This window comes from Gymnodraco acuticeps, unplaced genomic scaffold (genome assembly GCF_902827175.1).
Source record: "Gymnodraco acuticeps unplaced genomic scaffold, fGymAcu1.1, whole genome shotgun sequence".
Taxonomy (NCBI): Eukaryota; Metazoa; Chordata; class Actinopteri; order Perciformes; family Bathydraconidae; genus Gymnodraco; species Gymnodraco acuticeps.
Window position 1 is genome coordinate 857178 of NW_022991632.1, and position 27957 is coordinate 885134.

The following is a 27957-nucleotide window of genomic DNA, read 5'->3' on the forward strand; positions in this document are numbered from 1 at the left end:
CTCCCGCTCCCACTCCTTCTTACTGTCTTTTTCTTCCTTTCTCTCTCTGCTTTCCATCTGATTTATTACTCCTGCATGGCAGACAGGCTCAGCTCTGTGCTCGAGGGCCCAGTTCTGGTGGTTTGCTTTCTTCAAGCCCCTTGATAGTTAGGGAAATCTTTTAGGAATTAGAAATGGAGTATCTCTTTACAAAATCCAAGAGTTTCCCTTGAAATAATCAAGGCTAAGCTAGGCTCAAGATGTGAAATGTGTGTGTTTATGTATTGTATCAACTTACATTCATAAACACTGAGTCCTAGAGTCTGTGAACCTGTGTGTGAATGTTTGTCTTTGTGTGACTTCATAGTATTCTAGGAAGGGTCCCATGGGGAGGAATGTTAAACTCTCATTATGTGTTATGGTGTTGTACCTTCAGGAGCCTGAGAGCTCATGAAATGTAGCCTTGTGTTTTCCTCTGAGCATTATGAGCAAAATTAAAAAGGACCCAAGACTAATACAATAAAAAGCTAGCAATACAAAAACAACACACTAATTGTAAACTTTGACTCAATAAACCGTGCTGTTGCTGAAATGAAAATATAAAACTAAGACAACTTTTACCCAGCTCCAATTGAAATTCTGCATTGTATTCATAAAAGCCAAGCTATCAGCTCTAATATGCTAAGAATTGTTTCCATGACCTTCCATAAAACTGACAGATGTTTCTTCTGCTGTCCTTTAATTCACCTTAGTTTCAGTGCCAGTAAAATATTGGCCTTGAAAGTGGAAAAATGTCCAAATACTACATCACAATTTTCTGTAAACACTCTGTTATGTCATACTATCGAGTCTGCAAAGTCTACAAAGCTGCAGCAATATAAAAATAATTCCATTCACCAGCATACAGAAACTGTAAACCACATTTGTGGTTAAACCTCTGGATATTTTAATACTGAGGGCCTGCAAAACATTATGAACCTGGGTTTGGATTAGGGCTGCTACTAATGATTATTTTCATTATCAATTAATCACTTTGTCTATAAAATGCCAGAAAAAACTGAAACATATATAAGATATATAAAAGGGAAAGACAAGAAAGTATTCACATTTGAGAGTCTGAAAACAGCATGTTGCATACTAAAAGAAAAAATTGTTGTTCAATCAATTATCAAAAAGGTGTGTGAATAATGTTCTTTTGATAGGCTTATCAATAAGACAACAATTTGTATTGCTACACTTTGGACAGCACACATATATAAAGGAAAGAACAGCAATGATAAGACAAACAACATATAATTGTGTTGATTTAAATGCTACTAGTGCATACACGATAAACTATGTAAAGGTGTTCTGTGTGCAATGTTTTTAGGCTAGATAATATGTTATAATTTAATTTTAGTCAGCCAAGTTACAGAATAATAATGTTTACCTCATCAATACAATTCTAAGCAAATATAAATAGATCTAAATACATCAGCAAGCCAAGAGTTATCATAACTTGTTCAAGTACCAGGCAATATCTTATTATGAAAAGCAACAGCAACAAAACATTTAAGATTGGCAATTATCCAATGCATAAAACATAAAACAGCACAATGTTGATGTAATAAGTGTACAAAGAACAACAAAGTTACACCTCAAAGTAAGATCACACATAAAGCATGAAATATGCCTCTATTGTTAAAATTAAAACCACATGTGAGGAAAATACTGAAAAAGCCATGTGTGTTAAATGTTAAATTACTCCCATAATGATGTCCCTCCAGTTATACTATAACTTTATTTACTCCCATAATTATTTCCCACCAGTTATACTATAACTTTATTTACTCCCATAATTATTTCCCACCAGTTATACTATAACTGTATTTACTCCCATAATGATGTCCCTCCAGTTATACTATAACTTTATTTACTCCCATAATTATTTCCCACCAGTTATACTATAACTGTATTTACTCCCATAATGATGTCCCTCCAGTTATACTATAACTTTATTTACTCCCATAATTATTTCCCACCAGTTATACTATAAATGGAGGGAAATAATGATGGGAGTAAATTAGCTGGGTGCAAGACAACAGTGATGGGGTGTCACCAAAACAACAGCAACGTGGAAGAAACTGGCCACAAAAACCAAACCAGCCAACAACAGCTCAACACAACAGCAACTAAAAGACAAATGAGCTTTGCAACTGCAAGGAATACATTAAATATGAATACCAAATAGTAAGAGGTAGGCTGCAGCTGCAGAAGCTAGCAAACAGGAGCAAACATCTGCGACGGGAAACGCACAAACTCTGGCAAACAGACATCACATTTCACATCAATGTATTGTTACAGTAAAGAAGGAAAATAGCCTTACTCAGTCTGGTGAAGTGAAGCAGAGATACCCATGGAGAGTGTTCAAAGTGTCACCGTCCAAAACTGTCAACACAGACAGCAGGGAAACTCAGCTTCAGGTAAACACCGGGGTTGAGTCAAAGTTGTATTAGCGGTCGATATGTGTGTCATTTTAACGTATACACTGCGTAAAATATGGAGCGGCGTTTAATGTAGATAACCATGGATGCATTGGATAACATTAAGGTATTGACCAGATCGTGGTCTCAGCAAGAGAGATGATTAATTCCCTTCAATTTAGCTAAACCGCCATAATGGACTTGGTGGTTGGATAGCTTGTTTGTTAAATGCACGGCCATATTGTAGGTTAGCATTAACTGTTCATAAGAGTTAAGCTACCTAGCCTACTAATACTCCCCGCGTAATATGTGCTACGTGTCTGTATGTGTTCTGTATGTTATGTTCTATAATTAGAACTCATATTAAAAAAAGACTGTTCAAATTAAGCTAGCAAAAAAAAGTGGACACTGACATCAGCGAATAAACTTCAAGTGTGAAAGTGAAAGCTCAAACTTCAGTGAAAGTGGGCCCTGTCAGTTTTTTTAATTTAATATAGGATTATTATTGTTGTATTCATTATTTATGCATCACTTTTTTTTTACTGTAGTCAACTATGGTATAGTACAGAGTTTCCACATTAAGTATTTGCCTGATTCATCTGTGTGTTATTTATTGCCAAGCAAAATGTATAGGCCTACTTCACTTCTTGGTTTAGTATTACACCTCCATCTTTTAACAGAGTGCACTTTGTTATTCTTAATCTGCTCTTAAAATATTTACAATTTCAGGTTGTCTTTGATTGATTTGATGTGTTGTCTTTATGAATGTCTTGCTAAGGTTTTGTTGCCATTATAAGTTATTTTACTTAAAATGAAAAGGCATTTTCATATGTTATGGCATGCTATTAACACTCATCTGACTGCAGGCAGGTAAAGTTATCTAAAGTTAGGGTGACCAGACGTCCCCATTTTCCGGGGACAGTCCCCGTTTGTATTGGCCTGTCCCCGTTTGAAACTGTCCCCGGAAATGTCCCCGTTTTTTTAATATACGTTAAAAACACATAGCAAGGTGAAATAAAACGTTTCATGTCAGGAAACACTGGGTAAACAGACTGCGGTCATGCCAGCCCCCACTTCGGAAAACACAGTCAAGCCAGCCCGCAGTCCCGCACGTGTATTGCGGTGCGCGAATATCCTATGCATTACGGTAGAGGCCTGTAAAAACTGCCTTCAAAATAAAAGCGTTTACTCGGTCAATAACAAATATACCTAAAAAACACACAAAAACATATTCATATATAGGCTACTGGAGCTTAAATTAAGAAATATACATGTACTATATAATGTGATCAATAATAATTTTATAAAAAACTACGTATAACTACCACATTATAACTGAGTGAATGTAAAATGTAAGTATACAGTTATGAAGGCATATCTGACATTTCCACTGGGTGACTAATTTCAATTGATGTTGACACCATCTCACAACACTCCTAAAATAACATTACTTTCTGAAGCACAATTTAAAATGTATGCTGTTTAAAATCTCAAATTAGATCTATTGTCCATCTATATTTAGATTATTATTTAATGGAAACCGTCCATAATCAAAGAGTCATTCGAAGTCAATCAAATACTTATTTCACTTCAGGGTGATAGCAGGAGACCCCATCTAGTCAATCTGAGAAAATCAGGACAATCTGATGTAGAATTTTAAAATAAAATACTTTTGAAATCTCATATGGGCTATCGTCCTTCTGTTTTTATACAAGAATAAATAAAAAACTGTCAAATTATCAAAGTATATTTCACTCCAGGGTGATAGCAGGACACCCCATCTAGTCACTCAGAGAGAATTAGGACAATCTGATGTAGAGTTTCAAAATAAAAGACCTTTGAAGTCTCCTATATGAGCTATCATCCCTCTGTTTTTAGATAAGAATAAAACAAAAACTATCCAGTATCAAAGTCTTATTTCACTCCAGGGTGATAGCAGCACACCCCATCTAATCACTCATAGAGAATCTGGACAATCTGATGCACAGTTTCAAAATAAAATAACTTTGAAGTCTCATATGAGCTATCGTCCTTCTGTTTGTTTCCAACAGTTAAAATGTTCGAATTACATTGAACCAGAATTGTCCCCCTTTTTTCTTTAACAGTGAAGAAAATTGGATATGTTAATGATATATATTGACCGAAAAACTCAAAAATGTCCCCGGTTTTAATTTTGAAAATCTGGTCATCTTATCTAAAGTAGGCTACCCTTTTTCAGTTTTTTCAGTTTTTAAATGTATCAACATTTCCCACAGTCCTACAGTACATATTGTTCATTTTTAAAGCCTTTTTTGGGGGGTGTTTTGGGATTTGTCTGATTACCAATTATTATATTCAATTCAACTTTCCAGGACCTTTGCTTGTATCTTAATTTCCTATCATCTCTTTCATCCCCTTTGCTATCAGGGAGAAGCTGGTCCTACTGGTGCTCGTGGACCTGAGGGTGCTCAGGGACCCCGTGGAGAGTCTGGCACTCCTGGATCATCCGGACCATCTGGTGCTTCTGTAAGTGATGCTATAAACATGTATCCATCTAAATGTAGTTTACTAGCCCTTGCCCATTTTTACGTAAAAGAAAATAAATGTTTTAAAAATACACAGTATTTTGTGACAGGGTAACTTTAGTATTTTTCTTTCATATGATTGATGCTGCAAAAAAGATTGTTATTGACAAAATATTCTAACATTGAGGATCAGACTATAACTCCAGTAACCATAACTTAATCAGGAAAAGTTATAATTTGTACAGTCTATTCACTTGTTTTGTCTCTTTTATCTACAGGGAAACCCTGGAACTGATGGTATCCCTGGATCCAAAGGATCAGCTGTAAGTTTAAAACGCTTAATTGTCTGAATTTAAACTGATAAACACCTACTGCAGATATTGCTAATCAACCATTATGTATTAGAGGTGTTGGGGCCTTTTTTAAATATCACTTTCATGTCTTCATTCATTTTCTTTTTAAAAGACATAGGGTTTTTATTGTATCAAACATGTACTACATTTAAGATCACCACACTATAGAATGCACAGTTTTGGGCTTGAGCAACATTTGTAATTCTAATTTCACTGTTACATGACCGGCACAAACTCCCTTTGAGCTTGTGAGTAAGTATGATTCAACCTGCAGTTGTAGCCACTGATGCTTTTAAAGTGCTAATTGATGGCACTTAAAAATGGTGCCTTATTTACAGCAAGCAAAGGAGGAGTAACTATAAAAATGACACAGACGTGTCATTTGATAACAGTAAAATCAATGGTAGTAAATAGAAGACTTCACCCATTGACTGATGTCATGTCTCTTCCTCTATAGGGTGCTCCTGGTATCTCTGGTGCTCCTGGTTTCCCTGGACCTCGTGGACCCCCCGGGCCTCAGGGAGCAACTGGACCTCTCGGACCCAAAGGAACATCTGTATGTACTCAGTGAAACATTCATTAACCATAGATGACAACTTTAGCACTTTAGGTCCAGTTTGCAATTTATTTTTGCTACTTATTTCGTATTTCAAATAATAACATGTCACAGAAAATATATAACAACCTGCTGCTCTTTCTGTCTTTTCATTGTTGTTTAGGGAGACCCCGGTATTCCAGGTTTCAAGGGAGAGGCTGGACCCAAAGGAGAATTTGTGAGTTTTCCTTCCTTTAATCTGTCCCTGTATACCATCATCCTGTTCAAAATCCAAAAAGAGACATTATAAGCACTTCTTGAATACATTTATACTGTAGACACGGTATCGAACCAAATTATATGTTTAGATAACATACTTTTAAGATCGAAGAATTGTAAATCAACATATTGTAGATGAAAAACAAATCATATAAACCTAAAGAAATTAGCTTTTTCTTTGTGTACTGAAAAATACTTTTCTCACATTTAGTCTATGTTTCTTCCTGTAACAATATTTTCTGTGGCGGATGTGTTTTTTAGGGACCCGTTGGTAATCAGGGACCTCACGGCCCACAAGGAGAAGAAGGCAAGCGAGGACCCAGGGGTGAGGCAGGTTCTGCTGGACCACTTGGACCTCCTGGAGAGAGAGTAAGTACCATCGAACTGGTTGAAAACAAGTTTTTTTTATAACTTAAGTTATTGTGTAATGCATGGTTACACCGAATCAGAAAAAGGAGTTTCCTCCTGTGTTCATTTGTAGTAATAGTTGGTCACCTCCTGTGAACCTGTTTAAGGACCCATATTAGATTCAGTGATTACGGTATTTTTTGGTATATTAATCATAACTCTGAATCTGGTTTTGTGTTTTCTGTGTAGGGATCTCCCGGTAACCGCGGTTTCCCCGGTCAGGATGGTCTGGCTGGTCCCAAGGTAAGTCACACTGCAGTCACACTTGTTCCTGAGAGATATTTATTTTATTGCTGCTGGAACAGAAAATCCATAGCAAACAGACCTGGCAGTGGAGATATAAGGAAATGTATGCCTCCTTCAATTGAAGCGTCAATAGACACGGGGTAAATCTGCTAAAGTGAAAATTAATTGTTTCCATCTGCTGCATATTGCATTTTGAGATTGCTGTTGACAATGTCTTGGTTGAATCTTCTCATTGCTTATTGACCGCTACAGTGAGAAATATCATTTCTGTAGCACCTAGAGAACAATATAGTACTAGTGCTGCTTAAAAATCTAATTACCACGAACTGTAGATAAATTTCACAATTTCATGTAAAAAATAATAATGATCATCATTACAATCACTACATCATTCATTATAAAGAACTTTTTAAAAAAAAACAAGTTACAAAGTCATTTGAAAAGATAAAAACTATAAAGAAATGCAAAATAAGTGTATAAGTAATATTGGCAAGTGAGACGCAATGTATGAAATCCTAAAGCACAGCAAAATCATATTATTTAAAGGTCCCATGTCATGCTTTTCCGGTTATTGCATTATTGTATTTTTCATATTTAAATCCATATTTGTAATTAGATATATTTTAGCAATTAGATATGATTAATTATATCTAATAAGTAATTAGATATATTTTAGCAATTACAAACCTGAGTTGGAAGTCTATGTTATACTTGGGAATATGGGAATTCGTCATTTGTGACGGTAAGGGCAAAAAAAGTGGATAAAGAACTTGACATGATTTTGGTAAAATAATTACAGAGATTTTTTAACCCAGTTGTCCATAGTGATCTCTGAAAGATAATTCATATTGTCAGCACATTAACTCATAAAAACTTTCAGAATAAGTGTTGGGCACTCTCAAGGTTCACTGAACTCACATCAGCAGTCTTAATATTGAGTTAATGAAGAGCATTAGTCTTTTAATTGTTATTGTACAATGCCATGTCTTTTTATGCTGCTGCTACACAAACATTTCCCAACTTGGGATCAATAAAGTACTTCTTATCTTATCTTATATATTTGAAAATAGAAATGATAATTCAACATCACTCATGTTTCCTCACTTTCACCTGAGACTCACACACAGGCAGCAGGGACACATGTAACTTCATGTCTTGGCCACAAGATGGCAGCATAGCTCAGAACCACGTCACACACTAGTGACCTACATGTCCCATATTGCTAAAGCCAGCAACTCATTTAACATTATCTTCCCCTAACCAATTTCATTTATACCAAAATGAATCTGCCAGACTTTAATCTTCTCATTTCCAGCGGATCAATGAAACTTCTTTAAGCTGTAAAAGAGGAAACTTATTTCCTCAGGGGTTTGAGAATTGAAGTGTCTTCCTCCTTAGTGATTGACTGAGTGTTTTATTATCTCTCTCTTCCTCCGAACACAGGGAGCCCCTGGTGAGCGTGGACCCGCTGGAGCGAGTGGAGCCAAGGGAGCAGGCGGTGACCCCGGCCGCCCCGGAGAGTCTGGTCTCCCCGGTGCCAGAGTAAGCACGTCCCTTACTTATAAACTACCAGAGATGTGAATGTTAATGACTAGAAAATATTTCTAGATGGATAACAATATCACCTTACTTTTTAAAGACGCAATTTAGCTTTGTTACAGGGTTTTGTAATTATTGTAGGGGTCAGCGTTAATACAATACACACCATTTCAGTTATCCGTTTTAATTCTCAGTTCACCATAGCCTTGCTGTCTTGTAAAAATGATGAACTTCAAAGGTTTTTCACAAGTTCAAAGCATTTTCAAGACCACATTTTAAGCTCATGATAATTCATTTTTAAATAATGCAATGGCATTTTAAATGTATAATTTAATTTAGGAAGTAAGAAGTTCTCAACTTAAATACACTTATTCAACACATTCTTCTTCCTGGTCAAACCTGGCGCCTACATTTCCCACAATGCAACTCACAACAACCAATTCAACAAACAACGGAGATTCGGGTTGTGCAAGACGCGGCTAATGCAGCTTTGAAATGCTAACCACATCAAAGATTAGGAGCAAACTACAGAAGTCTAGCAAACTCTTTCTTACCGCACACCTCCAGATTTTTCCAATTTCCAAACATGTAGTCCTCAGCCCTAACGGACATTGATTTGAGTGGCACATTAGTCAATTTATCAGAATTGTGCAGCTCCCCTTGGAGCCACAAAATACTTTACACAACTTATTCCACACATGCAGCAGCACTCCAGCAACACCTTTATACAGACTCTAATGAGTTCCCCTAACAAATACAATTTGTCACAAAAACCCAAACTCACATAACCCTGAAAATATGGTCATAAAAAGTTTCCACTGGACGAGAATTTTGCACCCCTGAAGTGATTACATTTCCTAAAAGCAGCACACGAGGTTGTTGATATTTGTATACAGCCACCACAGAGAAAGATTGAAAAAACCCCTATAGGGAACTGAGCTCCTTAACATCGGAAACCTTAAATACACTCATTTATATTTTGCATTTCCATCAGTAGGCGTTGAACTGTAGCATGTTGGACACAGGGCCAATCAGAGGTGTAAATGCAGGTCCCCAGGGTGCCATATGTTCCCACCTTTTTTTAGCAGGTGCCTGCATAGAAGTGTCTGATGACGCATGTGGATTTAATCTGTGTTTCCATCCTCCCTCTCTCACAGGGTCTGACTGGACGCCCTGGTGACGCTGGTCCTCAAGGCAAAGTTGGACCTTCCGTAAGTGCTATTTTTGCCATGTTTTTAACCATTTGTTGCGTCTTTGTATATCACTTAAAAAGAATCGCACATATGTGTTGCCTCACACACTATTAGAGGTCGTATGTTCTTTTAATATCACAAACAGAACAATCAGGTAGAGCAGTATCATTTTACCAAAAGTGCTCTCATCAGGTAATGACCCATAAGTGGTTTCATCAAATTAAATTGCAGGAAATGTATCCACCCATTATTATCCACCAGGCTCATCCCCAGCGGTGTTGGTGTTTCAAATTAGCTCAACTGTCCTATTTTTCAGAGGGACAAAGTCTCACAGTGTAGATTGATTGAGGATTTTTCTCAAATCCACTTAGGCCTGAGTTAACAAGACAGGTCCCTTTTGTTAATCAATACTTAACTGAGTGAAACATTTTACACGACTCTTCACTGAAACCCCCGCAAACTGAATTATGTTCAATGGATTGGGTCCTCAGACGATCGCTAAGTAGCTCTTGCCATTCAAACATAAAGCATTGCAACCCAGTCTTTTCCTGTAAACTGAAAATGGTTTGAAATGAAAGTTTTTCCTTTTAAATATTAAAAGGTCTTTATATTGGCTACATGAATATTATTTCCACATGTGTTGCTATATTTAATTCAAAACGTTACGGTTAACTGACAGATTAGGCAGTTGTGTCATGTTGTAATTGACATATGGTCAGAGTGATCACAACATTGGTTTCCTACTTTACCCCTGTGGACTTTGTTTACGCATTTATTTAGAAGCAAAGGACTTTTCAGTGAGTAACTGTTTTGGGGTCATACTGGACATTTCTCTACTAGATCCTACTCCAAACATCGACACCCAATTATTCCTCTCCATTAAACATCCCCAGTCTGAGTGTATTTTCTCTATCTGGTCCTTACCTTTCACTACCAGACTCATGTTTTACAGCTACCTTTTACTATTTATAATGTTACATAACCACGTGATTGCTCATACTGTATGTTCGACTTAAACAACAAGAATGTTGGTCATCATTTATACTTTTTAAATGGGCTCCTGCTAATAAATTATCATTACTTTACGTGACCAGGGAGGTTCTGGTGAGGACGGTCGCCCCGGACCCCCCGGCCCACAGGGAGCCCGCGGACAGCCTGGAGTCATGGGATTCCCCGGACCCAAGGGAGCAACTGTGAGTAACCAAATAACCAAATCAAAAGAATTAATTGTTAATACGTAATCAAGGTGTTATCTATACTGAATACTCACTCAACATAATAGATTTTGGCCCGATTGAACTTGCTTAGTTTTTTTTTGTCTTCTATAAAAAGAAGCCCCTGATTCAAGTTCAGTGATACCTGGAGTACTTCTGAACAATTGTGCATGATTACATTCACCCTCTCACAACGGGTGCAGGACCAAGGAAATCAGCTCTGTGACTAACCGCTGCTTTTTCTTTCTGTTATGATCAGGGCGAGCCTGGCAAGTCTGGAGAGAAAGGACTGGGTGGAGCTCCTGGTCTGAGAGTGAGTTATTTAACTTTTCTTATTTTAATAACATATTGGAGTCATCTCACTGACTTCTTACATGTACTGTAATCTCAAAATACAGAAACCATTCAGCTTATATCACCATGTTTCAGAAGGCCTTAATGATGCACTGATTTAAACCTACTCATGAAAATGATGAAATACCGTGGTACATAACAGGAATATACAATATAACTATTTACCTACAAGAAAAGAAGAGGAGCTGCTTAAGTGGGAGACTGTCATAATGAAAATACTAATAATAATGTAAATAAACCTTCTTTTAGTTGTTTGTTGTGTATTCTCTGGCTACTGTGACTCACAATGTATCTACTGTTAACTCTGTAGTTCAACATCACCATGAGAATACTTTTAGCTGAATAATAGCTATCAGTTATCTATCTACTTATTTGCATCAGCTTTAACTCAGCTGTTAATATCTATCTATTTGTCTTCCCCCTCTCTCCCTCTGTTCCTCAGGGTCTGCCTGGCAAAGATGGAGAAACTGGCGCTGCTGGACCCCCCGGCCCAGCTGTACGTACCTCTATCTCTTCCAAATAGCTTCAACACTGATTCTATCTTCCTCTGCACTTTGAGCCAGCCTTCCATATCTTCATTCCCCAGACTGACTAGACGAAAGCTCTGTCTGGAGAGAAAGAAAAAAAAAAGTCCTTGGCACAAAAGTGTGGCCATTGTGAGATGGCATCACTGAGTCACCCACTTTCAGCTTGTTTTAAAGTGTGTTTCAGAAAGCTTGTTAAACAACATCTGTATGTTATGACCTGATATCAGAGCAACATCATTCAAGTTGAGCTTAATGTTCCCACCATCTTTAACATCAAGCTGTAGTTTGGTTAATAATAGAAGTTGATTGTGATTATGCTTTATGAATGCTCTGTTTAGGGCTCTGCTGGCGAGAGAGGAGAGCAAGGACAGCCCGGACCCTCTGGTTTCCAGGTGAGTCCATCTGCTCAAACCTTTACCAGTTATCACCTGTACAGTATACATTTCTATCCCTTGATGGATCTGATGATTGCATCTATATTTCTGACTCAGTGTTTGTTTTTGCTTACCTATTTTTGTTTCTCTCCTGTGCTCAGGGTCTTCCCGGACCTCCTGGCCCCCCTGGTGAGGGAGGCAAGCCCGGAGACCAGGTGAGTGCATCTTTTTGGCAAAATTAAGCTTCTAAAGTCACATTAACTTAGTGGAAATACCAGCATTGTTCTGTCATAGGTTTGAATCAGAGACCATAAAAGTAATTTGGTTGATGCTGTTCGACGGAACTTACAATATTGTGGACCTTTTTATTTGTAACCTTAACAGCAACATTATAATTCTTCTAAACTGTAACTAGGGCATCTCTTTAAAAGAGCAGGTATACTCGACCCGTTTACCTGTGTAAATAAGGGTTACAAATAAATGAATAGGATACTGTACTATTTCAGTAGTGCTTAACATTGTATTCAACTTATGTCCTAAAATACATTCAACAGTAACTCTGAGGCTACCCGCAATATTGCTTCATACTGTAAAAGAAAAAAACACGATTTATTTCCACATTAATCTAACCATTCAGTTTATTTCTTTAGTTTTGTGAGGGCAAAAGTGTAGCCTTGATACTTAGTAGTAGTAGTAGTAGTAGTACTTCTTGTAATGGCAGCAGTTATCTCACTCTTTTCAAGCATGCACGTCTTAATGTGAAATATATCCCTCCACCTTTTCTCCTTTAAGGGTGTTCCTGGAGAGGCTGGAGCTGCTGGTGCTACTGGACCCAGAGTAAGTTGACTTTCTGTGTTTACCATCACTACTGATTGATCGACTGATTGTCAGACATGCCTCTGATTGTCACTTTGTCACTGTTCAGGGAGAGCGTGGTTTCCCCGGAGAGAGAGGAGCTGCCGGCCCCCAGGGTCTGCAGGGGCCTCGCGGTCTGCCTGGAACTCCTGGAACTGACGGACCCAAGGTGAGCCCAACATCTGGTCCGAAACCAGGGACACAGATTTCCACATAATGAACAGTCACCATCTGAACTGCACTCATACATTTGGCCAGTACATTCCTATTAAATGCAGCAGCAGCTACACATTAATGTGAGCATGTGATTACATAACGATAAACTAAAGTGTTTGTTAAGTTGAGTTGAAGTGTGTTGACAAGTTGTTGTGCAAAAATGGTTCAATTAAGGTGGTTTAACACCCAGATCCTGACATGTCACATCTGTGGGGTTAGCTGTGTGAGATAGCACCTCTGCTTAGTGTTCCTGAAGGAAATGAAAGGTCATGTTTTAGGTGTTAATTTTGGGGTGTCTGAGGGCACACAAGAGTAGACAGCAAAATATAAGTGTTTGCTTCACAGATATATTCTTATTCACTATTTTCTGCTTTCTGGATAATAGTACTTTTTCAAGATTAGCATTCAAATAAAGAAAGAACCAACCATGTGTTGAACTAGTCACAACCAATAGAAATAATGAATTGCTTACATTCCCGGGTTCCCTACCTATTGCATCTACAAAAAATAAGACATCTAGTAAGTAAAAATATTAAGCATTCCTTTGAAGAAATATACCTAATATACCTAATCACACAGTATAGGATTGCATTATTACTGGTATATGGATCTGCACAAATATAATCATCTTCTCTACATTGTTAAACACCCAGGAGCTCAGAGTATTTCCAATCAAGCAAGCCGGCCACTTGCTTATCAGCCATCAAATAATTCTATTTACTGCAGTGAGTCGTCACAATTGCACTGTGAGCCGAAGAAAAGCTCCAAGCGGCTGCAACTCTCACTGTTGTTATCTGGTCAGATTTTAATCCCAGTTCACAGGTTTACTTCCCTTCAGGTTAGACAGCAGCAGATAGAGAGGCTGAGGATTAAAGAGCTGATGTGAGAGGGAGTGTGATGGTGAATATGGAGGGACAAAAAGACATTTTGTGGAGCTCGATTCTAAAAATAGATGCAAAACGATTTGTTTCAATATACAAATTGTACTGTTTACCCCTGCAGTCAGTTTGAATGTATTCCCAGCCAACATGGCGGCGGTGTGAGCCCTGTGGTTACAGCCCTAACAACTGGAGATATTCCAGTCTGAGGCTGCTGTAGAAAGCACTGCTGATAAGCCTGACGACTTATGACCAGGAATAACCCTGCTGGATAAATATCTGCTTTTCCCTCCATTATCTTGGTTTTCATATGTTGAATAAAGATTTGCTTGTGATAAAACTCAAATTTCTACTTAAAATACAGAATCGAATGTCATATCAAAAGAAAATGTGGGATTTGAGATAATGTTTATGTCTCACAGTGTTCCACTAATTAGTTTCTCTACACTTTAATTCAATTTGTTTGTTATATGAATCCAGCTGCTGAACAACCTGTGTCAGGTTAATCATAATACTCCAAGCTGTTTTTATTTTTACAATCCTCTGGTGCTCTACAAAGCATGGCCACGACAATCTGAAATCAGTATGGCACATTCTCACGTCCGCAGCAGGTGCTTACACAACAGACTGAATAACGCGTTCTGTCTATTGTCTGTGCATAACGTCCATTATGTCTGCTCCATCGTAGGGAGCCATTGGACCTGCTGGTACTGGTGGAGCTCAGGGCCCCCCCGGCCTGCAGGGTATGCCCGGAGAGAGAGGATCTGCCGGCATTCCTGGACCCAAAGGAGACAGAGTAAGCCATGATGGAAACAAAGTGTTAATAAATATATATTTTATCATTTGATTTCTATTGTGACATGCCTTTACCCATCTCAGGTTCTGACTGTTTACATTTTCTTGAATTCCCATAGGGTGACCTTGGAGAGAAAGGACCTGAAGGTGCTTCCGGTAAAGATGGTGGAAGAGTAAGTGACTGTCATCCATGTTTTTTTTATAAACGATAAAAAGTTGTTAATGGCTGTAGCTTTACTCATGTAATGCATCACAAAAGTCCATTCGTTAAACCTTTAAAAAGTGGATGATCATTCGATTTTCAATAATACTTTCAAAACACAATTCTGGTGTCAATTTGCAAGTCCTTACACTCTTCTGCTGGTTCCTGTTGCAGGGTCTGACTGGTCCCATTGGTCCTCCTGGTCCTTCCGGCCCCAACGGAGAGAAGGTGCGTGCACGCTGATGATTTGAATCGAATTGCCTCGCTGTCTGATTTCTGTATTTATGTTATACATTGTGTTTAACATCTATCTGAACCCACTGTTCAGAGCTAAGTGTGTGTTGCTGATGTTTCTGTGTTTTCCTCCAGGGAGAATCTGGTCCCGCTGGTCCTTCTGGAGCTCCTGGTACCCGTGGTGCTCCTGTAAGTGTCACCATTTAACAATATTTATAAAATAATAAAACCTCATTAAATAGTAGCTTTTCCTTTAAAACCCATATTCTGGTATATTAAAGATGATAGGTATTAAATGATAGCTCTCAGTATTAACGTTTTTGAACCTGTTTATTTCCCTTTTATTGAGCTCTGCAGCCTGAACTAACTGCCTCTCTTCCTTCCCCTCTCAGGGTGACAGGGGTGAGACTGGACCTCCTGGGCCTGCTGGATTTGCCGGACCCCCTGTAAGTAACAACAACTCTGACGAGCACTTAGCTCTGCTGTTGTCTGAAGGCCATGTCTCCAGGGACATCAACTAAATGTCAGGACATGTTGTCTGTGGCCCTAATCTTGAGTGTGGACATGAGAGCAAAGTTATCAAAGTATATTTTTTTATCTTTGTAGAATTTCTGTTCAGTGATAAATATGTATAATAAATCTCTGGGAAGAGAATTTTACAAATGATTTAAAGAACTTACATTTCCAACCTAACCCATTTTCTTTGTAACCATGCGGACAGGAATAACAAAAATAGCAACAAGCTAATATCTTGAATGTTTAAATATAACTCGATAACACTTAGTGTAGGTTGTATTTCCTGTTAGAATAAAAAATGCATTTACATAGATTGTACTAAAAATACAAGAGTAGAGACTTTTAAAAACTACTAATGTAAAGCTAGTGAGTAAAATATTAGGGTATATATACGCTAATATGAAACAGAGGTTCAATGCCGTTATTTTATTCTCAAATTTAAAAAAACTGATCCAAACAATACCTCATATTTTGTCGTAAAATCAGACGTTTAAATTGATTATTTTCTTTGAACAAAGAGTCATGCGCTAAGAACCAACAGACCTGACACCGTTTCTTATTTCAAGCCTCTTCACCTCATGTCTTTGGTGTCTTGGCTTATTGTGTTGTTACTCAGTGCATTCATCTGTGGAAAGAAATGACTGCGTAGACAGTCGGAAGTCTTTATTTCCCCTACCCAGTTATTTCCTCCCAAAGACTCCAGGCAGACATAAATGTTTTTAATAAGCTGCATCCTTCCTAATGGATCGTTATCAATATTTTTGTCCCACCGCAGTTTGTCGTGCTATTTTTTTCTTTTTTCTAAGTTTTGCTATGATTCGTTAGTTGATTAATGTCAGGATGAATAACACTACAAGGTGTCTAAATCATTTTTGTTTCGCAGCTCACAGACAGAAGCATCACAGCCCATCACCACGTAGACTGAGAACAGACAGGGATGCTACAGGAAGCATTAACAGCTCATATTGAATATTTTGACACACTTAGACTTTTAACTGCTCCTCGCAACTTAAATGACCTTTAGTGAGTTGAAAGGCACACAGGTGAACATTAAAACAAGTTTTAAAAAGCAGCTTAAGATATCCTGACTTTAATATCGTAGTAAAGGTCAAGCTCCAAAATCAATGGATCCTCCATGTCAAATATTGCAACTCGTAACATTTTCCCGAGCCAAAGAACACATTATGTTATTGGTTTTGCAGGCCAAGTAGTACTAACTATGACAAGTTAAATGACCTTATGTCATGTGTATAACTGGTTGAGTACCCCTTTAATCAAATGTCTTGTTGTTTAACGGCTGACATATTTCATACATTCAACTGTTTCTGTCTGTTTATTTCAGGGCTCTGACGGTCAGCCTGGTATCAAGGGAGAGATGGGAGAATCTGGACAGAAGGGTGACGCTGGAGCCCCCGGACCCCAAGGACCCTCTGGTGCCCCAGGACCTTCAGTGGGTGTTTTTTTTTGGACTTTGCCTAAAGCCTAAATTATAGTCGGGTTACACCAAAACCGTTGATGTTCAAAGCCTAGTGCAGTTTTGCTTTTGCAATCAAAAACATTAAACAATGGCAGGCCCAACACTGACACAAGAAATGCTATGCTATGCTCAAATGCTTAATAATGTATTGTACACTCTGTTATCCGTTCCAGGGTCCTACCGGTGTTTTTGGACCTAAAGGTGCTCGTGGTGCTCAGGGACCTTCTGTGAGTAACTTTTTCAGAAATAAAAAGCAGCGTTTTACTTTTGTATCACTGCAGTAAACGCACATTGTGTTCGATTGTTTCTGGCTTTCTCTAAATGAATCTTTGTCTTTCAGGGTGCCACTGGTTTCCCTGGAGCTGCTGGCCGAGTTGGACCCCCTGGTCCCAACGTAAGTTCACAAATACACCCAACTGGCTGCTTGTGCATGCAACTGAAAAGTGTTATTTGTGACTAAGTCATCCTCCTGACATGTTGTAGGGTAATCCTGGAGCTGCTGGACCCGCCGGCCCTGCTGGTAAAGACGGACCCAAGGGAGTGAGAGGAGACGGTGGACCTCCAGGCCGACAGGGAGACGCTGGGCTCCGCGGCCCTGCTGGGACTTCTGGAGAGAAGGGAGATGCTGGAGAGGACGGTCCCCCTGTGAGTTTGTCTTACTTTTCTCATATTTAGCCTTATAACACTCCAGTCCCTTCTGGGCTTTACATAAGCTCATGGACCTTGTGATGCCGATCGCATCCTAGCACCCACATGTTTAGCCACTCTTTCTCTTTCTCTTCAGACTGCACGTCGCCTTGAACATTTTCAAGGTGAACACAGGTGTCCATTATAGAGAAAGAAAGGGTTGAATCTGTTTGTCCTTTACATTTCTGTAGCCTTCTTCATAGCTTTTTTTTTTCACAGCCCAAAGAGCCAATTTGATCAGTAATGAACAGCAGCAGGGTACACTCTCCATTAATACACAGCTCTCAGTGTCCATCACTGACTGTAATAGACAACCGAGACATCTGACAGCACAGGGCAGGATAAACCCAGTGACAGAATAATGACAGGACCCCAGGCTTTATGTTGCACACACACACACACACAAACACACACACACACAACCCCTCATAAATACATGATGAGACCTGTCAAGATAATGACATATCACACATGATTGCATACTCAGAAAAGGCATGTTCTGTGTTGTCACTCCAACCATGTATATATAACATCTATGAAAGCTTGAACCCTCTATCAACACGTCAAAGTCTTTGACAGCTGAACCATAAGGGCGCAGGTGTCACTGTGAGCATGTTTCACAGCAGGACATGTGGCAGAGTGGACTGTGGTGGTGGTGCAGATGAAGTACATAGGTGATGGACAGATCGATGCTTATCTCTCCTGCTGCCATTGGGAGATGTGTTATCCCAGTGGGAGAAAATGACATGAGCTATAAATAAATAAAAAGAAACAGAATGAAACTTAAGTACACAAAAGAAAGAACAGAAAACTTGCCAGAACCCAATCATAAAGATGACTAGCTGTTATATTATATTAAGCACATGTCAACATTAATACATGATGACTTAAACAAGTCTCTGCTGGTTGCCTGGTAACTGTCAGTTTAACTTAAAGTCTGACATGTGGCCCTGACTTAAAATCAGTTTTTCAGGGTATATAACATGATAGTTACATCTTTAAGGTTGTAGTAGTTGGATTTTGTTACCTCGTATAGAGCCAGGCTAGCTATTTCCCCCTGTTTTCAGTCATTGTGCTAAGCTAACCAGCTGCTTACTATAGCTCCCTCATTGCGCACAGACATGACATTGCTATGAAGTGAATCAGCGTATTTTTTCAAATGTCCAACAAACAATTTCTTTGAGGTGTTTATCCGTTTGTACATTAATACATTGGCCACATCGTGTGTCAGATCAGCTTATTGCAGAAAAAGTGGATATGGCATTTATGTCAGTGACATGTACTCGGTACAGAAATGCCATAGAGATCATTTAATTATAATGAAAGTTTTATGTAACTGTCACAATAAAGACGACCACAGAGAATTAACACGTTTATTTTGCAACCGTAAAAACCACTCTGTCCGTGGTATGGTTTTAGGATGTGTCTGCAATTGAAGGATTATTTTAAATATGAAAAAACGCCAATGAAACACAACAGTAATGAAATCATATCAAACGATTTGACTGCTGATACATTTACTAACCATTAAATCTCTTTCTCTCCTCTCAGGGTCCTCATGGTCCTTCAGGTCCTCAGGGTCTGGGCGGATCACGCGGTATCGTGGGTCTGCCCGGACAGCGTGGAGAGAGAGGGTTCCCCGGCCTGCCTGGACCTTCTGTGAGTAACATACTGTTATTATTTATTATTATCAAATAATTGAATGTACAAATTAGGGCTGCAATTTAAACTTTTTTCATTATCGATTTACTTTCGTTTTTTTTGTACAATAAATTGATTACTTATTTCCTAATTTAATAGTGAGAAATGCCGTTAAATTTTTTAGAACCCAATAACTATAAAACATATGTATTTCACAATATAAGAGCTTAGATAATTAATTGATTATTCAATACAATATTGAACCAAGCAACTTAATAGAGAGAATATTATAGCAATTGTTTTCATTGTAAAATAACCATTTCAGTTTTCAACAGAATTGAACTACTTCATTGTATGTATTAGCTGCCTCTCTTTGTATTGTGTGATTGGAAATTGGACACAATTTGCTTGTCTTTTGATTGGTATATTCATTAAGTTTTAAAATAATCATTTTTGCCCAACACAATTATATAACATATAGTCAAATGGAGCCAGTTGAGCGGCTGGAACTCAGAAACCTTAAACTATAAGCCATGATCAGAATGAATCAGTGATATGACTATTACTGCAACGTTTCTTAGATGATGGGAAGATTACTAAACATTGGCTGTTCACTGCAGAGATGAGGTGTTCTTCTTTCACTGCTGCAAGTGACAGTCTGGTAGAGAGGCTGTTATATATTCATGAATCTGCCCTAAGAGCACGATGCCTAATGTGTTGCCACTCAGCCGAGTAGAAACACAGACAGGCTCTGGACTGTCAGGCTGCTGCGGTCTAATTGGATCACATTCACATCACGTCTCACATGAGAACAGCCAGGACTCTTCTCCTGGTGATCTGATCCATTTGATGTACAGTATGAAGTGTGACGAGAAGGCTCCCCTGCTTACACCTGTCATTGTTTGATATGTGACATGAGCTGTGTCCTGGATTTACAGCATCTCAGTGGTCATGTGCTTCATTATTCATCAGTAGACATGAAATGAACGCCAAGAAATCGTGATGCCAAAACTCACCCAGAGATGTTTCATAAGCTTCAGTATCAAAACTGGAGTTTGAACTGCAGACATAGTTAATGTAATGTTCTGTAGTTGCTTCAACTTTGGTCACTTTGAAGAAGCAGATACTTACACACATCTGACCAGCCTATCTCTCGATAGACCTTTTAACTAGTTTACAGAGAGTTAATCCACATATTGGGGGATGGTGCGTAAACACTGGGAACACTGGAGATATTCCCGATATCTGGAAATACTCAATCACCTGTCTGGGGCTTAGAAAGCCAGCGTTCTCACAGTCATAAAACCCTCTATGACCGATAGTAAAACTGAGAATAACATCACATGACTCCATTATCACATTCCTTACGGGAGATAACAAACTCAGGGTTGGTCGTAAACGTCAACACACAGAAAAGGTTAGACTCCTAGGAGTAAGACAAAATGAATCCCTAACAATAACTGTATTATTATAGCACTTTTTTTTGTATATCAAATGAAGCTCAAAGTGGTCTACATGATGGCATTTACAACAAAGTAGTAATAATAGTAAATATAAAATAAAAAACAATGTGTTTCATTAAAATAGAATAAAAGATAAAACTTAGTAAGGAGGCCATAATATTTTTGACTCATGGCTGAAGTTAAGTTTCTCCAGCTCTCCCCAGGTTGGCAAAAACATGCATCTCAAAATGCATCAGATTGATGCTTTAAAATATGGAATATTCAACATTTTCTTCCGGGGGAGCATGCCCCCGGACCCCCCTAGAGATATAATATCCTTCTCACCTTTTTCACCCCTGACCCGTTTTCATGCCTGATAATAAAATAATAGGCAGATCATTCAAATGCTAGTTCCTGGTGAGAATGTGTGGGTAAATGATATGAGAAATTGTATCCCTGGGTAATTAATGGTGTCTTATTATTTAACATGTATGTAAGTGGTAATAAATCCTCTTCTCTCTCTCAGGGTGAGCCTGGAAAGCAGGGAGCTGCTGGTGGCAGCGGAGACCGCGGACCCCCTGGACCTGTGGGACCCCCTGGCCTCACTGGACCTTCAGGAGAGCCTGGCAGAGAGGTCAGAGAGTGGGCAACACACCGTGTGTGTGTGTGTGGCTGGATTGACATCTGCCACATTGTATTTAGTCTCTTTATATTCAATGATAGAAATGGCAGGATCTCTGAATGAAGGCCAATTCGATTAAAGTGCACTGCTATCTGTAGCACGTTACATTAGCATTATGTTTACACTGTATTATCAGTGTGTAACTTGGAGCGGGGCTCATTATGCAGCTGATCAGTATTCAATAGGACATCTGGCTGGAGGTGGAAGCTATTAACACTCAATATTGTCATGTGACAGGGCAACTCTGGATCTGATGGACCTCCTGGTAGAGACGGTGCTGCTGGAATGAAGGTGAGAAAAACACAATCACGCTACATAAGATACATTACGTCAGAAACCTCTAGTCTATGTTGTCGGATGCTGGAGGGATTATGCTTTGATTCTTCATGTGTGAAATGTGAATTGCATTAATGATGGGAATAGATTTGTTCCCTAATTGGCTGACAGCACCACCTAATTCAAATCACGTATACCTGCTGGATGAATTTCCCCACTATGCTTAAATATAAGTGACTTATTTAATGAGATGAACTGATGAGCGCTGATGTAATTGCATATCTGAAACTGCATGTCAAATATGTGAATATAGGTATTGCAACATGGGTCTGGCAATTCACCAGTATTGACGAAAAACGAAATAAATGAAATATTGAGAAATAAGTTAATAATACAATTTGATAATGTTGTGTTAATTATCCAGCACCCCCCAATCATTTTTGATTATTTCGATTCTCACTCACATCTCATACACAAACAAGTGTGATTCATTTGCCAGAAAAACACAAAATGGATTAATTTGACTGACAGCATTATTCCATTATTTGATTTGTCCTATTAATAAACGTGATAATATTGTTATAGTGAATTATTTTGACCATAATATGTAGGGAAAATCTGATATCATGACAGCCCTATATTGCACATTTTATTCAAAATGGAAGGAGTTTGTCAATGATTTGACATTGAGTAAAAACACATAGCAAATTGGAACTTTTCACAAAATGTTGATCTTAACCTTTCTACATCCAGCTCAGCCTTTAGCTAGGCAGCAGTGATGTTACTGTGCAGTGTGTGTGTAGCTCTCCTCTCATGACTGACCCTCTGCTCTCTGTGCTGCAGGGTGAACGTGGTACCACTGGTCCTGCTGGAGCTTCAGGTGCTCCGGGCGCTACTGGTGCCACTGGCCCAGTCGGCTCCACCGGCAAACAGGGAGACCGCGGAGAGTCTGTGAGTAACTCCAACACCAGGGACATTGTCATTAAATACAAAATAAACATTGATGTGAAGTTTGTTTCTTATTATTAGGTAGACAGCAGGTATTATTTGTAAAAGGTTGAAATTAGCATATGGTCATAAAGGAGAGGCTAATGTAATATCCTTGTCTCAGTTACATGGCATTTATTCAGTGTATTTACACTTTTCTACGTATAATACATTATTATGTCCTTAAACACACCTTGTTGCAAATGTATTTTAATCCTATTTCACCTTAGGGGTATGTCTGTTACAGTATAGTACTGATCAAGCAATAAAGATGGATAATGGCAACATTTCATTTCAGTATATTCATTAAGATACATGATTTGTTAAGTGCCAGATAAAAAAAAAGAATAATTGTAACAATCCACAAACATTTAGAAAACATTATAACACCTATTAATATTAACAGATAATAACACAGTAATGGGAGGTGTTTGTTCAAAGCAGTGCTCTTGTGATTTAAGATGGTTCTGTGACATGCCCACCTTTGGTTTCCCTTCACAGGGTGCACAAGGACCTGCTGGCTCTTCAGGACCTGCTGGAGCCAGAGGAATGCCAGTATGTGTTTTTCAGTTTTGAGTTATTGATATAATAAAATCATTTGTTTCTGTTTCTGCACAATACATTCTAATGCAACAGAAAAAACTAAAAATGTTCCTAATTAATATGTTGTCCACTTGTTCTCAGGGACCTCAAGGACCCCGTGGTGACAAGGGTGAGTCTGGAGAGAACGGTGAGCGAGGACAGAAGGGACACAGAGGTTTCACTGGTCTGCAGGGTCTGCCCGGACCTCCGGTAAGCATCCACACTGAATTTAAATCCATCTGCTTTCAGACCTTTGTGTTCAGGATATCTGCATTGTATAGCCACAGCTAGATCATTCATTCTATTAATAAAAAATGATTTTAAAAGGCTTCGATTGAACATGATGAATGTTGCAGAAACCCTGATGTTTGAATTGTATCTGTTTAGGGTCAAAATGGAGACCAGGGAGCGACTGGAGTTAATGGACCTTCTGGACAAAGAGTGAGTACTGGAGCTGTGAAAATACTTCATGTTTTTTTAATTCCCCTTTGAATGGAAAGACTAATGAGATTTGTTTCTTGACATGCAGTGTCTTTAATGCATACAATCAACATCTCTGTGTGTGTATAGGGACCACCTGGACCTGTTGGACCAAGTGGAAAGGATGGTGGAAACGGTATGCCAGGACCCATCGGACCCCCTGGACCTCGTGGTCGCGGTGGAGAGACCGGCCCCTCTGTGAGTAATCACAAGAATAGATCTTCTTCTTACAATGTATCAGGCTAAAAATACTTAGCAAGAAACCATTTTTGTGATACTGTTACCCCTACCATACCCCTACCCTACAATATTGTGAATCATGTAATCTTGCAGCGCTGACCCCATCTCATACAGTATACATGCCATGTGATGTGACCTGCTAATATACATCACTTAGTCATCTTTATAAACAGATCAAGTTGTTAATACAGTTAAAAAAAACTTAATTAAAAATTAAAAAGGGGTTTTAAAAAGACTACTAAGATGTAGAAGGCGATCCAGTTGGCATCACTTGAGCTTGTTTGTGACAAAAGCAAACAGAACAGATTGCAGCCTTTTCTCCAAACATTGTGGTGATAGAAGAATAATCCACCATCTGTGAGCAAGACAAATAATAACCCTTTCCATCTTTGTCACTTTCCTCTCAGGGTCCCGCTGGTAACAACGGACCCCCCGGTCTTCCTGGCCCCCCCGGCCCTGGCATCGACATGTCTGCTTTCGCTGGTCTGGGCCAGACTGAAAAGTCCCCCGATCCTCTGAGGTACATGAGGGCCGACCAGGCTTCCGGAAGCCTCCGTACGCACGACGCCGAGGTCGACGCCACTCTTAAATCTCTCAACAACCAGATCGAGAACATTCGCAGCCCCGAGGGATCCAGGAAGAACCCGGCCCGCACCTGCAGAGACCTGAAGCTCTGCCACCCCAACTGGAAGAGCGGTGAGTGACAGAACCAGGGATTGGTCAAATTGGGATGAAAATGGCAGAAGTTAGGAGACATTTTAAATTGGCAACAGTTTGGAGAAGTCAAAATGTAGGTTCATTATAGTTTGTGTAGTCTGGGTGTGTTTGAATTGACTGATCCAGAGTCAATACATTTGTACGATAACATTTCTACTGTTATCAGCTTTTTAGCAAAGAGTAGGTTGAATATGGAGCTGATGTTTTTTCTTTCCTGTAGGCGAGTACTGGATCGATCCCAATCAGGGATGCACCATCGACGCCATCAAGGTGTTCTGCAACATGGAGACAGGAGAGTCCTGCGTCAAGTCCAAGCCCGACAGCATCCCACGCAAGAACTGGTGGTCCAGCAAGAGCAAGGACCGCAAACACGTCTGGTTCGGAGAGACCATGAATGGAGGATTCCACGTAAGTGCCACAAAGTTTTACATCTTCCTGCACATCAGCTGATCTCCAACTTCTCTCCCATTAGTACACAGTATTCACAGACTGACTATTGAGGTCAGCTTTTGATTAGAATTAAGGCTCAAGTCTTTTGAATGAAAAGAAGTCTGAGAAAGATGGATGTTCATTTTCCGCCTAACGAGAGCTGGGATGAGTTTATACCCCGTAGATGTATAGATAATGGGCACAGATAATAGTTTCCTTAAACACTAAAACATGGTTATTCTTACGTGTTCAAGTAATACAAAAATCACGCAACTGTGATGGAAACTTGTGAAGCAGTGGAGACAGGACTCAGAGAGACACGAGGAGAACACTGATGGTTTATTTGGAGCTTCGGCCGGAGAATTCACAAGACATGTGCTGTGCCACGAGTTGACACAATGGATGCCAAACCAATTCTGAAGATCTCTACCCCAGAGCCATGTATTTAGCTGGTTCTGAGAGAATAATCAACATGCTGCACACCAAGATAAAGCGCTATAACACCTCTATCAGCTGACGCCAACAGGCAGGAACAGGGAGACAAAACACTGAGAGCAGAGCAGCCACCGCTACAGGTGCCTGAGCTCAGTGAGGTCATTACAAACTGATAAACTGGGTCAAAGTTATGGGCCCAGGAAAATATTTCCCCCACAGCAACAGCCATAGTAACAGAGATATTAGCTGTGATTCTGACCTTCTCTTCCTTACCTGTGGCCCAATGCAGTTCAGCTACGGTGATGACAGCCTTGCAGTCAACACTGCTGCCATTCAGATGACCTTCCTGAGACTGCTGTCCACCGAGGCGTCTCAGAGCCTCACCTACCACTGTAAGAACAGCGTGGCCTACATGGACGCCTCCACAGGCAACCTGAAGAAGGCTTTGCTGCTGCAGGGCTCCAACGACGTGGAGATCAGAGCCGAGGGCAACAGCCGCTTCACTTACAGCGTGATGGAGGACGGCTGCACGGTAAGATGGGACACATTCAACATGCACGCACAGGACACACAGTATTTCATGTAAAAATGATGTGCATGTACTGAATCAAAAAAAATTATACGAATCGCTTTCCCTTCATGACAGATGGTAGGAATTGTCTCTCTTTCTCTCTGGTGTTCACTTGTGAGAATCTCATTTTGAAGAAGTCAAAGGTCTCTAACAGCCGCTGTGATTATTCTCTCCATACAGAAACACACAGGACAGTGGGGCAAGACAGTGATCGAGTACAGATCGCAGAAGACCTCTCGTCTGCCCATTGTAGACATTGCCCCCATGGATATTGGAGGATCAGACCAGGAGTTTGGAGTGGAAGTCGGTGCAGTCTGCTTCTTGTAAAGAACGAGGGAGCGATATGAAGAGAAAGAAGAAGTGGAAATTTGAACGGAATTAAAAAAGAAAAAGGAGCACACTTCAGAAAGGAGAGAAAAAGAAAAATCAAGACACTTTTTTTAAAATGGGACTTTTTTTCTAAGTAAAAAGTGCTTTTTTCCAAGTCGAACTCTCCGCAGGATATCTGCACTGAATGGCACTAGCAACTGTCATCTGTGATTCATCGTCCCCCCTCCTATGGACACTTTTAAAAAGCCCCCATTGCATCCTGGGTGAACAGCTGCCCCCCCCACACCACCTACCCCACCCCATGAACAAGAAAGAGGAAGTATGAGGAGAGAACCAGGGAACTAGAGAGAGACAAAATGTGTTGGTGTTATTTATTTATTGTTTAGGTTTGGGTCCCAGGTGTGGTAGGACTGAGGTTGTTGCTAAGTAATAAAAGCCCACCATTTAAAAAGAAAAACATATCCACCAACCTCTCCTACTTCCTCTCCTCTTTTCGAACCACCCAATCGCTCCTGTACCATATCCACTAAAGCATACATATCTCTTTGAAACCAAAAATGTAGCTACATAGAAAGTGCAGGTGTTCCTATTTCTACCACCAGTGTGTATCAGAAAGTTACTGTGTATTATAATAAAAGTCAATGGTGCTATTGTTGTAAAACAGTCTGTATTTTTTTAAACAACCATATGTAGCGACTTGTATATATGTATATATATGTATATGTGAGTATACATGTATATACAGTTCCTCAGAGAGATCATTGGTGATGAATGTCCCTGCATCACCCCTAAACAAACGTGATGACCTTTTACTATCAAGGCCAATTGGAGTTAAAAACTGAATTAAATGTACTTTTTTAGTTTTGTTTTAATATTTTAAAGCTACCTCACACTAAAAAAACTAATCATATTGAGGCCTTCTCCCCTTAAGCTTCGTATTCACACCCCTGTATTATCATTAATATGACTAATAGAAGCTTGGTCATGAAAGCCCAGTCTGCTGCCCCTACCCCCCTAATTTGTTGTGACCCTTGACCCCACCCCGCTCTACTTCCTCCCATCAGCCCCTCACACACAGCGTGCCCTCTGCCTCGGCCTGCACACACACACACACACACAGCTGAAGAGATTCTTAGTGTGTTTGACTTTGTTGCTCCGATCTACAGCCAGCGCTGAGGGCTCGCTTGTGTGAGGTTGTGTATATTTTTTATTATTAATAATAATAGCATTATTATTATATTATTATTATTATGATCATGACTTGTTTTTGTTACGTTTTAATTAATGTAAATTGGAAATAAAAGACAAAACCAAGTAA

At 39.4% G+C, this 27957-nt stretch overlaps 1 protein-coding gene across 2 annotated transcripts in view; it reads left to right on the top strand.

Moving 5' to 3' along the window:
• Positions 1–27954, top strand: part of col2a1b (collagen, type II, alpha 1b) — a 46112-nt gene extending 18158 nt beyond the window's left edge. Inside the window, exons 19-54 of one of the 2 annotated variants that reach the window (XM_034198297.1) lie at positions 4848–4946; positions 5224–5268; positions 5756–5854; positions 6018–6071; positions 6374–6481; positions 6710–6763; positions 8210–8308; positions 9463–9516; positions 10593–10691; positions 10972–11025; positions 11509–11562; positions 11932–11985; positions 12129–12182; positions 12760–12804; positions 12893–12991; positions 14605–14712; positions 14831–14884; positions 15088–15141; positions 15283–15336; positions 15540–15593; positions 17006–17113; positions 17314–17367; positions 17481–17534; positions 17624–17785; positions 19379–19486; positions 21437–21544; positions 21830–21883; positions 22712–22819; positions 23357–23410; positions 23540–23647; positions 23825–23878; positions 24008–24115; positions 24565–24853; positions 25095–25282; positions 26028–26270; positions 26490–27954. In XM_034198297.1, the coding sequence (XP_034054188.1) occupies positions 4848–4946; positions 5224–5268; positions 5756–5854; positions 6018–6071; positions 6374–6481; positions 6710–6763; positions 8210–8308; positions 9463–9516; positions 10593–10691; positions 10972–11025; positions 11509–11562; positions 11932–11985; positions 12129–12182; positions 12760–12804; positions 12893–12991; positions 14605–14712; positions 14831–14884; positions 15088–15141; positions 15283–15336; positions 15540–15593; positions 17006–17113; positions 17314–17367; positions 17481–17534; positions 17624–17785; positions 19379–19486; positions 21437–21544; positions 21830–21883; positions 22712–22819; positions 23357–23410; positions 23540–23647; positions 23825–23878; positions 24008–24115; positions 24565–24853; positions 25095–25282; positions 26028–26270; positions 26490–26636 (3342 nt within the window). In that variant the 3' untranslated portion in view covers positions 26637–27954. The remainder of the gene's footprint in view (positions 1–4847; positions 4947–5223; positions 5269–5755; positions 5855–6017; positions 6072–6373; positions 6482–6709; positions 6764–8209; positions 8309–9462; positions 9517–10592; positions 10692–10971; positions 11026–11508; positions 11563–11931; positions 11986–12128; positions 12183–12759; positions 12805–12892; positions 12992–14604; positions 14713–14830; positions 14885–15087; positions 15142–15282; positions 15337–15539; positions 15594–17005; positions 17114–17313; positions 17368–17480; positions 17535–17623; positions 17786–19378; positions 19487–21436; positions 21545–21829; positions 21884–22711; positions 22820–23356; positions 23411–23539; positions 23648–23824; positions 23879–24007; positions 24116–24564; positions 24854–25094; positions 25283–26027; positions 26271–26489) is intronic. The other variant, XM_034198298.1, reaches the window with a different exon arrangement.
• Positions 27955–27957: the final 3 nt, after the last annotated feature.